This window comes from Otolemur garnettii, unplaced genomic scaffold (assembly GCF_000181295.1).
Source record: "Otolemur garnettii isolate 467f Iridium unplaced genomic scaffold, OtoGar3 scaffold00022, whole genome shotgun sequence".
Classification (NCBI taxonomy): domain Eukaryota; kingdom Metazoa; phylum Chordata; class Mammalia; order Primates; family Galagidae; genus Otolemur; species Otolemur garnettii.
This window is the reverse complement of record NW_003852417.1, coordinates 7,185,401-7,201,554: the sequence shown is the minus strand read 5'-3', so window position 1 is coordinate 7,201,554 and position 16,154 is coordinate 7,185,401. Positions and strand designations below refer to the sequence as shown.

General features: G+C 37.8%; 1 protein-coding gene across 1 annotated transcript in view; it reads left to right on the top strand.

Annotated features, from left to right (window-relative positions):
* NBAS (neuroblastoma amplified sequence) overlaps positions 1–16,154 on the top strand; it is a 367,205-nt gene that overhangs the window by 301,824 nt on the left and 49,227 nt on the right. Inside the window, 3 exon segments of the mRNA XM_023511811.1 lie at positions 2,490–2,708; positions 5,589–5,791; positions 7,880–7,969. Coding sequence (XP_023367579.1) covers positions 2,490–2,708; positions 5,589–5,791; positions 7,880–7,969 — 512 coding nt within the window.

The following is a 16,154-nucleotide window of genomic DNA, read 5'->3' as shown; positions in this document are numbered from 1 at the left end:
ACAGTAGACAACAAAGGTAATGTCTGGACCTGTCTAAAGGCATAGGGTCCCTTTATTGTCTCTTCCAGGACCTTCGAGCATGTGTGAGTCAGCTGTTCATTTCTCTTCTCTTGCCAGTCTGTTGTTGAAACCCTTCCATACCACACAACAGGCTCAGGAGAGTGTATATATTCAGCCAGCTGGTACATCCAAATAATCCCCCAAACTTGTATCTCTTGGGGAAAACAAATAAGGGAATAGGAAGAAATGATTTACTCTATATTAATTTTTATTTGGCCTTGATTTTGTTCAGCATTTGGCATTCAGCCAGCAGGCCTACTCTGGTCCCCATCAGAGCCTGTGAGGGAGCAGAGTGGCCCATTGTCACAAGCTGTGATGTGTAACCATAGGGAGCATTACTTGGTAACCAGGTGTCTAGATTCTGGCTTTTACTCCCTTCACTCGCATGATAGACCACAATATATCATTTGATCTTCCTGGAGCTCAGTCTTTCCATGTGTATAACGGAGGAAGGAGAAGTCTGTTAGAATAGACAGTTCTAGTACCCTGTATTTCTACTACAAATCACAGGAAGGAGTGCACGTTTATTTGGGGGGAAAGAGCATACAGAAAGGGGTTCACAGTTCATTTCGGGAAGATGATCATAATCACTACTTTCCAGTGATTGGAGGTTTCTGTTTGTTTTTTCTTATGCTATAGGTGCTTAGAGGCAGAAATCTGATAAGCTGTAAATGCTGCAGAACTTATTTTGAAGCTGCATTTGCAAAGCAAGCACTTAGTTACTTATTCAAGGAAAGAGCATTTTTTGAAAGCTACCATTTGTCAATATTTATATGGGATTAAGAAAATGTCACCTATCAACATTTTAATAGAATAATTCTATTATTATTGTGCTATTAGGAGTAGGACTTGGAGGGAGCTCATAGAAAATGGAGGGAGGGAGGCTCCTCCTCACGTGGTCACCGAGGCCAGGTGTTTAAGCCCCTTCCTCCTCGTCAGCAGAACCAGATACAGATAATGACTGATTTTAGGAAATAGGGAATTTAAGATTTTGTCCTAGTACTCTTTATCTTTTATTAGGAAAAAATCAGCAAAAAGTCCTTTTGAGAATATAGTAAAATTGCACTTGAATAGTTGACAGGAATCTTAGAACCCAAAGCGGCACAAATCAGTGGGGCCTACAACCGGCCCTTTAAGCAGGGCCCTGGTGCTCCCATCAGAATGGGCAAAGTGGAGACTCTATTTTGAGAATAAGTAAGCTTAATATTTTTTACATTATTAGAAAAATATAACTCCTGCATACCTAACAGTGCCTAACACGTAAATGAGTAAATGCAGCAGAGTTATAAAAACTTTGGAAAGCAGAATAAAAAAAAATTGCTCATAATTCCAACACATTAATAGTCACTGATTTTCTGTGTACACACACAGATATATATAACCGAATACATCTATTTTTAATACATATATTTTATATGCATATATAGGCTGACTATCTCTAAATTTGAAAACCTGAAATGCTCCAAAACCTGAAACGTTATGAGAACCAACATGATGCTGAAACAAAACACTCACTGAAGCATTTCTGATTTCAGATATTCAAGTTGGGGTGAACCAGTTTATTGCGAAATTTCCTAAATCTGAAAGAATTCGAAATTTCAAAGCATTTCTGGGTCCCAGACATTTCAGATAAGGGATACTTAGCCCATATGTGTATACATAAAATACAAAATGTATAAAATGCTTTTATTTTGTATACAGATATAGTTTAAATTTTATTGTAGACACGGTATGGGGAGTTTATGTCTTTATTTCTGAAAGTTAGCATTTTGTGATAAACGTTTTTTAAATTACTGTGCTGTTTCTGATTCTAATGTTAATGACAGCATAATATGATAGCCAGTAATTTCTCATCAGCTAGTGACCATCTCTTATGTCAATTAGATTACATTTTAAGTTTTATGTTTATGTCCTTTTTCTAGTTAAAATCTTTATGTCTATACCTATTTCCTCCTTTTGAATTATTTCCTTACAATAAATGACCAAAACTGAAAATTATGGTTGTAAAAATGACTCCATTGCTACCCTGTAACCAGCATTGAGTTTAAATACAAGTTTCATTACAACATCACCTACTTCAAGTATTCTCACTTTAAAACTGTATTACTAAATTAATGCAAGTAGTACTTCACTGTTACTGCTTTTTTCTTTTTTTGCAGTTTTTGGCTGGGGCTGGGTTTGAACCTGCCACCTCCAGTACATGGGGCCAGCGCCCTACTTCTTTGAATCACAGGTGCTGCCCTGTTACTGCTTTTTTCACAGAAGAAAACCTCATATAATGGAAATCCTACTCATTGTTTAAAATTGTATTTATTAAAATTTCACTTTTGCTCTCTTTACTTCATTCACTAATACCTTATTGAACATTCCACATATAACAATGTAGGGCTGTTTTGTCTGTTGTTTAATACTTTTTATTTCCCTTACAGCTACCTGTGGAAACCCGTAAAGAGATGACTAAAAAGGCTATCAAGACAGTCAAACATTTTATTGAGAAGACAAGGAAAAGAAATTCAGAGGAAGACAGTCACGAAGTTGGTGATTCTAAAGTTACCTATGCGGATGCTTTGAATCATCTGGAGCAATCCCTTGCCCACCTGGAAACCCTCAGCCATAGCTTCATCGTGTCTCTGAAGAATAGTGAGCAGGTAATGAGTTGGAGACTTCTGTGTGTCACGGTCAGTAGCATCAGTAGCAGCTTTCATTTATCTACAACGGCTTTAGTCATTGTGATAGGGCTTTCAGAGCAGGTATCTTTGAAAATGGTCCTCAAGCCTTTATTGTTTAACCTCTTCATTATCAGCATTGTCAGTTCAGCCTTTACTTCTTTCAGAAGGATTTTAGGCCATTTAACACATTGACATCCGAGGAGGAAGGGAGTGAGGGGGTGGAAAGGTAGGAGAAGAGGAACCAGAACACTGGAGGGATGCCTGGGGCTAGGGCAGTGGGCTTTAAAGGTAAGAAAAGGACTCCACTCATAGCTGTATGGGTTTCACTCTCCAACTGAATAGGATAGGTTTTTTTTTCATTCTGATTTTCAGAAAAATTTAGAGATAGCTTACCATGCCTGCCTCAATAGGTTTTTTTAAAAATATGTATATCCTTACTCTGTTTTTATATTATATGCTTGCAAAATAACTTCAAAGATTTTGGGCTAGTAAAATTGTTCCTAGTCAATTTTTAAGTGAGACTCTCTTGGTGTTTCTAAAACACTATTCTGAGGTTCAGAATCTCTGCCCGTGATGAGATTTGAGGACTCATGTCTTAGGACCTACAAGGAAACCATGATTCCTCTGAGGCCATCAGAGATTTGGTTCTATGTTTTAACAGGTGTGGGATTGGGATGTTCTTTTACATAACTGGAAAGTTGACAAGTCAGTAAGTAAATGGTTTTCCTATAAGTGAAAATAGTACTTAGATATATGAATAAGATTCCATTTACCCCTTAATGTTATGGTAAATGAACCCGTAAGTGTTCACTAACCTCCTCTTTCATTTTTCGTAAACCTTACACGTTTATTCAGTTGTATTGTTGGCTTGTCAAAAAGTGTTCATAACTAGAAAGATAAGTCAGTAGAGAGGAATTCAGATAATGAGCAAATAGGAGCTTAACATTTTCTATGAGACACATAAATGCAAACCCCTCATTGAAAAGATAATGGGAACAATTCAAAAGTTTAAAAGCAGTTTTATTTCATTTTGTGATTTTCAGTGCCTATTAACCTGTCTAACAAATAGCTTTAAATAATGGCATGAACAACATTGAAGCTTTTGCAGGGAGCAAATTGGCTTTGCCTAACTTGATTTTATCCTGCTGACATTTATAATACTACAATTCATAATTACAAAAATTCAGGCAAAGTTAGAATCTTCAAGTAATAATGATTTATACTTGTTAGTATAATTTTTTTTTAAATACCAGTTTATTTATTTTTAAAATATAGCAGAATTGGCATTACTCTTCATGGAACAAGTATTATGTTTCAATGCCTAGAATAATATATTTGGATTCAAGGGAGTTGTTTCATCTAGTTGTGATATAAAGATTCCACGTAGTTACTTGGGAATGCCATTCAGTCAGGCCATTGATGGTCTATAATAGGAGACTCTTATTGTCCCTAAATTAGATAATTATTTCATTTTGTTAAGGCACCTTTTATAGCAAAAACTCGAAATTTCAACCTTCAGCTCCATACACTGATCGTTTTACGTTGACCTTGGCATTAACCGCCTTACTGATATACCCAGTAAAAGAGTACCTGATATCCTCGAGAAGGTTAGCAGGATCTAAGTCAAAGGCCTTCATTCGACAGAGCCTCAGTTCTTCTCTTAGTTGGGGTTACTGGTAATTACCTTACCTAACTCATAGAGACTTTTCTAAAATTTAAAATTTCACAGTGGAGAGAGCAGTGAAATGAATCTTGTGCTCAACCCTCAACTTTACATTATCAGAACGTGACCCATCTTATTTTGTGCACACCTCCACCTACCCTCACCTTGCTCCCGTGAGCTATTCTGAACTCAATTCCAGTCATCTCTTTGTTTTATCCACAGATACCTTCATGTCTGTCTCTAACAGATACATTTAAACATAACCACTACAAAATTACCACCATCCCCCCAAATTAATAGTAAGTCTATAATATCACATATCCACTTAATATTTAGCCTTTCCCCGTGGTTGTTTTCAAAGGCAAAACAGTATGCTCAGGGTTACCAGGGAAACTATAAAGAACCTGGAAGGTGTTATTATCACTCAGTGGCCATATTGGTCTGCTTAAAAACAATAGCTTGTATCCTATTTCTTAAATCATTTATTATACAATTAGTGTTTACAGATATTATCAAAGAGAGATAGGCAGTGTGGCATGTGGGGTGGAAGAGCCGTCTTTTGGATTCTCGTCCTGGCTCTGTGAATTACTCTGTGAATTACACACTAAGCCTTGTGACTTAGCGGGCCATTCAGGATCTTTGGTTTCCTTTCTGATAACATGAGGCTAATTAAAAGCGCTTGTAGGATTACTAGAAGTGGTAAATTAGATACCATATGTATAGTACCTGGGATTACGTATTAATAGTTGGCATTCAATAAATTATAACTGTTATGCGAGTGTAGTGCTATAATTATAATAATAGTAATACTAGAGCATTTATGTCTGATGTGCTAAAGGACTGACTTATATCATCTCAGTTAATGTCACAGTGCCCTCTATCCACAAGAACCCATTGTCCTCGTCATTTAACAGATGATGAAATTTGAGGTCACACAGACCCACCCACTAATAAATGCAAGGATTTGCACTCAAGGGTGCAAGAGTTTAATAACCAAAACCTGTGCTTGAGCCTAAAAGCTTAATAACCAGTACTTGTCCTTGAGCCTAAAAGCTTTATAACCAATACCTGTCCTCTGGTATGATGTTGCAGATTGTAATGTATTTGGTTTCAGGATCTTCTGAGTATGTTTCACTATGTGCATGTAGATGTAATTTCTATTTGATATTTAGGTGTTGATTATCATGTCTTTGCAGGAAACACTGCAGAAATACAGTCACCTCTATGATCTGTCCCGATCAGAAAAAGCGAAACTCCAGGACGAAGCTGTGGCTATGTGTTTAGATGGTCAGCCTCTGAGAATGATTCAGCAGCTGCTAGAGGTGGCTGTTGGCCCTCTCGACATCTCACCCAGGGATATAGTACACAGTGCAATAATGAAGATAATTTCTGCATTGAGGTAAGCTGGAAAGTAGTCAATAAGAAAAGCATTTTGCCAGTAAGTAGTAATAATTGCATATGGCTCAGGGGTATTAAGAAGCACATCACGTACATAGAAGCATTTTATAAATTGTGATGTCCTGTACAAAAGTGAAAGTTTATTTTTAGAGTTTTCAAAGTCTTACATCTTAAAATATCTTGAGAAGGGAGAACCGTAAATATGTTTGGTCGCTGTGTCACGTGTAACACATTACGAAGCTCGCGAACTTCTAGTTGACCCATTTCTCCAAATTATTTTTGAAATAGGGAAAAGGCCAAAATGGCATGCAAAGTGGTAGCTAAGTGTCAGACAGCCCCGTGACTTCGGTGTGGTTTTCCAGATCTTACATTTTCTAATTCCCCTTCTTTGTAGCAGTGGGAAAATGGTTCCCAGAAGGTTCCTTTGAGGTCCACAAGGCGAGGTTAATCATACACTGAGGAAGCTGGACATCTGTTAACTGTGTCTTAGGACTTTCTTTACCTGCAGTGAATGGCACAAAACCAACAATTGAGAAATTCTCACTTCATGTCAATATGCTGCTGCCTTTGTAGGAATGCATTTAAAAAGATTAGAAAAGCGGGGAAAGTGAAGCTGAGAAAATAATGAGGCATCAAGTGCTTTTCGTGAATAATGCAATTAGGCTAAAAGATTTAGTTGTGTTTAATTTATTCTCCTTTTAAGCATTCTTTGTAATTCTGTATTGCTCTTGAGGAACTTTTTGATTAAATGCATGTCAGTTTTCTGCAGCTGAACTGCAATCAAATGAGCCTTTATCAGTTTAATTACCCCAGCCTCATAGAGTTTTTACCTTAATGCTCTGAGGTATCTGGTAATTTTATATATAGGGAGAGACATAAAATTTTATAACATTTTTTGGAAAGAACAAATGCCAGGTGAATCAAGCTTTGGTCTATTACTAGCTTATGATTCTTTCGTTGATGGTTATAAGAACCACTCTCCTCTTTCAGATGATGACAGATAATCGTTTGCCACATTTATACTTTTTGGTTTATGGGTTTTTTTTATGGTTTCTTAAATCAGGTTTTGGATGTAGCCTCACAAGAATAAACATTTGAAAAATTAGTGTTTTGGGTGAATTTAGTTCATTTCTTAAAAATTATGCATTTTCATTAATAAGTAAAATTAACTATGATGTGACATTTTTACATCTATAAAATTTTGACATAAATTACACTTCTCTCGCCTTCCCTATACCCGATTCAACTACTAAAGATTTGGTTCTGATCTTATAAATGGTAGACTTGGTACACAAAAGATACTCAATAAATGTAAATTAAACTCCTCAGCAATGGAAAGAAAAGGGACTTTAGGAATTCAGCTAACTCCGTTTCAAAGGAAAATAAATTGTTATTGACAATGTTCATAACATTTAACTTTCAGGAAGTTATAAAATTTAGTAGGCGCGAAATACAAAAACATGAAGGTACCTGAACATAGCAGGTACCTTGATTCAAATCATCAAGTTAAATTATTTGGAAAATTTATCCAAAATTTCTTTCTCTTTTGTTCCATTTTCAGAATTCACTAGAGTTCTCCACATACATATCTGTAAAGTGGGCATAATCATAATACTTGTCATTTGGGCTAAGGAGTTTGTCACAGGGCAGAATGTATGTAAACCACTTAGCAACCTGGTACCTAGTAAGTAGCAAGTAAATATTAGCTTTAAAAAAAGGTTCAGCTAGAGGATGTAGATCATTATTGTACATTTAATGGTTAAAATAGTTTATACATTTACTGTTCAATGAATGTTTTCTGAATGACACAGTGCAAGTACGATGTGGTTTTTTTTGTTTGTTTGTTTTGTTTTTGTTTTGTTTTGGATAGAACAATGTATAAATTAGCTTGAGCTCCTTTAAAGCAAAAAATGTTTCATTTTCACATCTTTAGACCCTGGTAGAGGGCTTGGTCCACTTGTAGACATCTTAGAGCACAAATGAACATGAGCAGGCAGCATGCCACACCTGAATCGGGCCGGCTTCCCCTGGGTATGAAGTACCAACTTGAGTGATTCTCTTCTGAATCAGTTCTCCTCTCTTTTCACAGTGGAGGCAGTGCTGACCTTAGGGGGCTGGGGGACCCCCTGAAGGTCCTGGAAGGTGTTGTTGCATCAGTGCACGCCAGTGTGGACCAGGGGTAAGTCTATAGCCCTGCATGCAGCTTCATTTAATGGCTTTCCTCAGAGTCTTAGTATTGTTTTGCGTATTCATATTTATGCTACTTCCAAGACTGAGCAACATTTAGGTATTTCTAGACTAAATACTGAGGATGGGCTTAAGAAAGAAGTGGCTCTGCCTCTGGAGACATGGTATCCCCAGCTCTGTGCTGGGCCACCAGCTCTAGCAGGACCTTCTGTGCTGAGCCCTTCCTGTGTGGAGAGCACCATCTTTCCAAAGAGAGGAAACTGCCTTGAGCTTCCTAAAGAGAAAGGATCACACCTCTAACACATTAACTGTATCGATGAAGCGTGGAAATTCCTAGAATGTGTATATTATCTTTAAAAAGAAACTTTTTAAAAGTTAAGTCCGCCTTGGTTGAGGATTCAAAGTGTACAGGCTTTGCAAGTCTATGAGGGTAAGTATCTCTAATGCTAGTTTTAGAAAGACTTTTTCTCAGGCCTGGGGGTGTTGATGAGAATAGTAAGAACTGCAACTGAACAATTCCGCATTGCCTTAGAGTTTACACAGGTCATTCATATGCCTAACATCCATGTCACCCCAGAAGGCTGCTCCCCAGTTCTCTTTTTTGAATGGAAAGTAGGACATGATAATAATGAAGACATGTTTGAGAAAACTCCCCGTAGTTCCCATTTAGTAATTACCGTATTACCTTCCAGTGATTGCAAAGGTAGAGATGTATTTTACATAGTTTCAATTGAAATGGATGAACACTTTTGTATTGTACTTTTTTACTTGCTATTGTACTACTTCCCATTCATCTTTGTAGATTTTGTGATTATTATGATTTTTTAGTAGCTATGTATACTGTTGCCATTTTCAACCTAAAACTCCAAGAGAAGAATTGACTTGTACAGAGTTATGGACCTGGGAAGTAGAACCAAGATTCCACCCTGGCTGCAAATTTTTAATAATTTAAATTATTAAATACTCAGATGCCTTTACGGTATATTTCCATACATTGCTTTGTGCCCAAGGCTTGAGGGTAAGAACATAGGGCAAGCTCTGTAGGAGCATGTGGGAAAATCTGGCATACAGGGCCCTCTTCTCTTGCCTTTTGGCTCCCATAGTTTTTCTAATCCCATTTGGCTCTGGGGCTTCAGCTAGGAAGGTAGAGGAAGCTGTGGCTAAATTAGACCCATTATTCTAAAGAGAAATACAGCTGCTGTGTATGTTACCGCGTGCCATGTTCTGTGTTAAGTCACAAGGACTTATATGTGGATAAGAGTAATTGCTAGCCCCAGCACCTCGCATAGTACCTGGACTATAGAGAGGTAGGTGCTGTACAGAAATCCAGGTGTGGGGAGTGTTTTCTTTCTGCCTGGACAGGATACACCAGGGGTGACATTGGAACTGCTGTATGAAAATATGAGTCTGTTAGAAGGAGGAGATGGCATTTCAGGATTCGGAAGCTTCCTCAGTGTGCAGCATGCCTGCAGATATCTTAGCGAGCAGAGCAGGTAGAGACGCTACACTGGGAACACTCAGCTCCCCCAGAGGGTCCCCTTGCTGCTGCCCTTTCAGTTCCCCGTTGCCAGTTCTCAGCCAAGAGCTCCCAGTGAGCTGCTGTTAGAGCTTCTCAGGCAAGGATGACCAGGATCCAGGCCTCCCAGTAGGAAAGGATCTTAACAGGTTTAAGGCCCCCTTCACTGGGGCTCCTTAGTCTTGTCCCACTGGGGATGTCTCAAGAAGGTTAGAAGACAGTGTTGTTCTTAGTGAATTTCCAGACAGATATACAGGAGAGTCTTAACTTGGGTCTCACTTGAATATAGATTTTTTTTTTAAGCTTTGAAGAGAAATGGGAATGGAGAAACAGAAAAAGAGTTACTTTTCATTCCAGAGACACAAAAGACAAAAGCTTCTTAAAAAGAAAAAAAATATTTCAGCGAACATTTTTTTTTTTGGCTTAAAAAAGAAGAAAGACGAAGGCATAGCTTCTATCCCTGGCAAGCGTTTTTTGAGTCCGTACAGCCGCATCTGCACCCTTTGTTTGGATTTCTCTTCCAGTAATGCTCCTGGCAGAATCACACAGGGCAGACAAAGTGTGTTTTCCAGATAGTTCCAAACAAGGCTCTTGGAGTGATGTGGCTGGAACTTCTAGCCCTTTGAAAGTAAGGCTCATTCCGTGATCTGACATGCCTGCCTGACCTCTAGGAGGCCATGTCCAGCCTGTGTGTTGACACACCAGGCCCTCAGTCCCACCCCATACCCTGAACATCCACTGTCCTCCGCAGCGTCTGTTGTGCTAGTAAACAGCCTCTGCTCACACGCATGGCCAGCAGTCACACACAGGCACAGTCACACGCTCTGGGGTTTTGTATACACCATCCCATAATATCCCTTGCCAGATAAATTGCATAGAAGACTAAGAATTTGAGTGTGTATGTTTTAGCCACCACCAAATATTTGGTTTTGTTAACTTTTTGACAGTTTATTATCTGTATATTGATGTCATTTGTGCTTGTTAAAGTTTAATTTTTTCAAATTTGCTATTGACACATAATAACTGACATACTACGTATTCATGGAAAACGATGTGATGTTTTAATATACATAATGATCAAATTGGGATAATTACCAAAGCCATCACTTTAAATGCCGTTTACCTTATGTGTCCATTTTGGGGTCAAAAAACAAAAATAACAATAAACATCTCTTTTTTTGTGGTGGTAACATTCAAAATCTTTTTTTGGCTGTCTGGAAATCTACAATATATTGTTATTTGCCATAGTCATCCTACCGTAAGACAGAACACCAAAACTTAGCCTGTCTGGCTGTAATTTGTACTCATTGGCAAACCTTTCCCAGTCACTCTGTTCTCATACCCCCTCCTCAGCCTCTGGGAACCACTGTTCTACTCTGAACTCCTATGAATTTACCTTTTTCAGATTTCACACGTGAGTGAAAGTAAGTGACGTTTGTCTTTCTGTGCCTGACTTATTTTCCTTAATATAAAATCCTCCAGATTCGTTCACGTTACTGCAAACGACAGCCTTTTATTCTGTTTATACTATTTTCCATCATGGCTGTACTAATTGACACCAATGGATAAGAATTCCTTTTTCAGGCTGTGCCTGTGGCTCAAAGGAGTAGGGCGCCGGCCCATCCCCTGGAGGTGGCAAGTTCAAACCCGTCCCTGGCCAAAAACTACAAAAAAAAAAAAGAATTCCTTTCTCTCAGCATCTTCGCCAGCACTTATCCTTTTTGTCCTTTAATAATAGGCACTCTACCTGGTGCGTAAATCTCACTGTGGTTTTCATTTGCATTTCCTACATGATTCGTGATACTGAACATTTTTTCAAAAATCTGTTGGCCAATCGCATGTTTATTTTTAAGCAATGTCTATGTAGGGCTTTTGCCCATTTTAAAATTTTACTGTTTGGTTTTTTTTTTTTTTTTTTTGATGTTGGGCTCCTTATGTATTCTGGATATTAACCTCTTATCAGATAGATCTTTCACACATATTTTCTCCCCGTCTGTAACTTGCCATTTCATTTTGTTGTTCCCTTTTCTGTGCAGAAGCTTTTTAGTTTTCTGTAATCACATTTGTCTGTTTTTGCTTTTGTTGTCTGTGCTTTTGAGGTCTTATTAAGAAAATTCTTGCCCAGCCTAATTTTATGGAGAATTTCTCCTATGGTTTCATTTAGTGTTTTTCTTTTAGTAGTTTCATACTTTTGGGTCTTACATTTCAGGCTTTAATCTATTTAGAGTTGATTTTTTTAATATGGTGAGCGATGGTGGTGGTGGTGATGGGTTCTGGTTTTATTTTTCTGCACATAGATTCCTGGTTTTCCCAGCACCATCTGTTGAAGAGACTGCCCTTTTTCCCTATGTGTGTTCTTGGAGCCCTTGTTGAAAATCAGTTGGCTGTAAATACGTAGATTTATCTCTGTGTTCTCCATTTTTTTCCATTGGTCTGTGTTTCCATGCCACTACCACGCTGCTCTGGTTCCTATAGCTTCATATTATAGTAAACAGTATTTTGACGTCAGGTAGTGAGATGCTTCCAGTTTTGTTCTTTTTACTCAAGATTGCTTTGGCTCTCTGTCTTTCCATATGAATTTTAAGCTTTTTTTTCTATTTCTGTGACGAATCTCATTAGTATGTCTATAGGGATTGCATTGAATCTGTAGACTGCTTTGGGTAACACTGTTACAAATCTTAACGGTGTTCTTCTAGCTTATGAACATGGATGTCTTTCCATTTACTTATATCCTCTTCAGTTTCCTTCATCAGTATTCTATAGTTTCATTATAAAGGTCTTTTACCTTTTTGGTTAAGTTCATTAGAACGTATTTTTTAATTTTTTGTAGCTATTTTAAGTGGAATTGCTTTCTTGATCTCTCTCTCAGATAGAGAGAAACTTTAACTTTCTCTATAGTTGACATATAGAAATGCTACAGATTTTTGTATGTTGATTTTGTATCTAACAACTTTATTAAATTTATTAATAGATGTTGAAAAAGCATTTGTTAAAATTCAACATCCCTTTATGAGAAAAACTTCCAACAGCGGGGTATACGAGGAACATACCTCAACTTTCAACAAGAGGGTATACAAGGAACACAGTGAAGGTCGCCTCTGACAGAGCCAGAAGTAACAATACTGAATAGGAAAGATCCACCACCTTTATTCAGCACAGTCCTAGAATTTCTAGTCAGACCAGTTAGACAAGAGAAGGAAATAAGGCATCCAAATTGGAAAAGAGAAAGTCAAATTGTCCCTCTTTGTAGATGACGTGATTACATATATGGAAAACCGTAAACTTCCCGCCAAAACACTGTTAGAATCATTGGCACTTTAATTGCAGTTTCTGCCTCACCCAGAATGCCCCTTTTCTCTTACTTTATGTGCTAGTTTTAAGTCACTTAAAAACACAACACCTAGGGCAGCACCTGTGGCTCAAAGGAGTAGGGTGCTGGCCCCATATGCTGCAGGTGGTGGGTTCAAACCTAGCCCTGGCCAAAAATTACAAAACGAAAACAAAAACAAAAAACACAACACCTAAACAGGCCACCAGAGGGACATTCGGGCACCTATATAAATAGCTTTCTTTTTAAGTTTAACCCCATTCTTGCCTCTAGACATGAGGATTAAGGATTTTAAGGATTTTAAATCATGCCAAAATCTACAATTAAAGAAAAGGTAAGGTAATTAATTATTCAGGGGTTCTTTCATATTATGTTTATTTTATGAGTATCTATGTCTATTATGTTTATTTTATGAGTATCTATGCTATCTCCCTTTATATATGTATATAAAACCTATATTTTATATTTTTAAATTTTAATTATGGGTACTTGATAGTTGTATAAATTTACAGGGTACATGTGATGTTTTGACACAGGCATACAATGTAAATTAGTCAAAACGTGGTAATTGGTTATCTATCACCTCAGGCATTTCTTGGCGTTAGTAACATTCCCGTTTCACTTTTCTAGTTATTTTAAAGTATATCCTAACTTATGGTTGATTATAGTCACTTTGTTATGCTATCAAATACTGTCCATTCTCTCTAGCTCCCTAACCATACTTTTGCACCTATTAACCATCCCCACTTTATCCTGTATTCTCTATAACCATTCCCAGGCTCAGCTAAGCATCATCCTACTCTCTGTTGCCATGACAGCAATTGTCTTTACTGTTTAACTCCAATATGTGAGATCTGTCTGTCTGTGCTTGGCTTGTTGCACTTAACACAGTCTTATCCGGTTCATTCATGTTGTTTCAAATGGTAGGATGTTGTTCTTTCCTGTGGCTATACACGTATAATATTCTACTGTGCTTATGCATCAGAGTTTATCCACGCACCTGCTGGTGGAGAGGAAGGTTGATTTCGTGAATATTGCTACAGTGAACTTGAGAGTGCAGCGATCTTTTCAGCGTAATGAGTGGCCCTCCTTTGGATATGTATGTGTACCCCGCAGTGGGACTGCTGGCTCAGGTGGTAGTTCTGGTTTTGTTCTTCTGAGGAACATCCTTACTGTTTTCCATGGTGCTGGCGCTAATTTACGTTCCCACCAGTGGTATATGAGGGCAGCATCATACTGTGAGACTATAATTTAACTTTTTAGTTTGTGTTAAGAATTAGTTGATTAGTTTAGTTAAGAAAAATAAAAGTGTTTAAAATTCGACAGCTAAAAATAATAATGTTCTAAAACAATGTACCCATTCACCTGGAATTAAGAAAATACTACAGTGGCAAAGAAACCTAATATTTAAAAAAAAAAAAAAACCCTCTATGCCAAGACCTTGGAAAGGTGCTATTCAGTGACTCACTGGTCCTCTGAAGAAGCCTGTCAGACAGAACTATCACCTCCACTTTACAGATCAGGAAATGCTCCAGGAGTGTGTCGCTTGGCCCGGCTCTGCGGGTAAGGACATATTATGAATTTCTCTCATCGTGTCAGCTTCTTCTGACATGAAAGAGGCAGCAAGGGAGAGTCAGGTCGTGCTCATCACACTTCACTGTGCAGAGGGATTGCCTGAGGGCCTTAGTAAAACAGAGATTTTGATTGAGTAGGTCTAGGGGAGGCTGGAATTCTCTATTAATTAGGCATTAATTGACTCACCTTTCCTGTGCCTTTTGCCTATTTCTGTCTGCCTTTGCCTTATTTCCTTTTTACCTCTGGCCTTTATTTACCTTAAAATTTTTTTCTAACATGAATGACCCACAAGCATGAACTAGTGTAGTAGTGATTCTCAAAGGGTTGTATAACGCTAAGCATGATGGCTTGCACCTCTAATCCTGGTACTTTGGGAGGTGAGGGCCGGAGGATTGCCACCAGCCTGAGAAAAATCAACACCCTGCATCTACAAAAAATAGAAAAAAATTAGCTGGACATGGTGGCATGCACCTGTAAGTCCCAGCTACTCTGGAGACTGAGACAGGGGGATTGCTTTAGGCTCAGGAATTTAAAGTTTCAGTGAGCTGTGACACCACTGCATTCCACCCTGGGTGGACAGAGCAAGGCCCTCTCTAAAAAAAAAAAAAAAAAAAAAAAAAGAATATGGAATTAAATGCCCTGAAATACTGAAATAACAAGTAATTAAGTAATTAGCAAAGGATCCCACTGGGCAATATTCAAAAAAGGTAAAAGATTTTCATAAAAACTGTTGAAATTTGGGGGGGTCTTTTGGTTTGCTCAAATTGTTAACAATATCAGCTTTAGCTGCCTTTGAGTTTTTAGATATTTTGACCAGTATCAGATAATTCTGACTTCACTGAACTCTTTGGTTCTAGGGATTTCATATTTTTTGTTTGATTAATAAGTCAACTTTATTGAAATGATTTACATTCAATTAAATGCACAGATTTTTAAAATGTTTACTTGAGTTTATTTGGCACAGAGATATGCCCATGTAGCTACCATTCCAGTCGAGACAGAATATTTCTAATAGCTGAGGAAACATCCTTGTTCCTTTTTGCAATTCTCTCTTTCATTCCCCCTCACTCCTTCCTGACCCATCTGGGAAATCACTGCTCTCATTTTTTTTTTTTAGTTTAATTTTTTTAATTTAATTTTTTAACCTAATTTCACATTATTGTTATGACATAGAAAATATAAAGAAAAAACACAGAGAGAAGGAAAAACCTACTAGAGCAAATTAAATCTAATTTCTTCCTGATTCATAACGTGAAGTAAATCATTAGATGCTCTCTATGTACTCACAGTGCATGAGGCATTGTGGTCACACGCCCCGCTGGTGGAGCCCCTGCACCACCACAGGGCTTCAGGCCATATTCATGGCTATCCAGCAGCCATCCCTGCCTTGTCATAGAAAGGTGTGTTCATGTTTTCATTGATAAGTGAACCCCAAGGAGGTGTTCTAGATTGCCACAAAGAATGTTCTAGATGTTCTAGATTGCTACAAAAATTTCTATTTTTCAAAAGTCAAGGTTTGAGATTGGAATTGTGTACATGACAAAATTAGTGCCCTTCTAGGAATTTTTCTTTAAATCTAACTTGAGTGTGATGGTTTGTTTTAGAAGTTGACTTTTTATATTATCACAGTGCCATCACCACAGAATGTGTTCATTTATTTGCAGTTATCTCTTATTCCCTACTACCTTCCCCAATTGTTTCGTGGAAGCTGGTGAATAGATGACACTCTCCTGGAAAATGTCTCCCCACTTGGTGCCA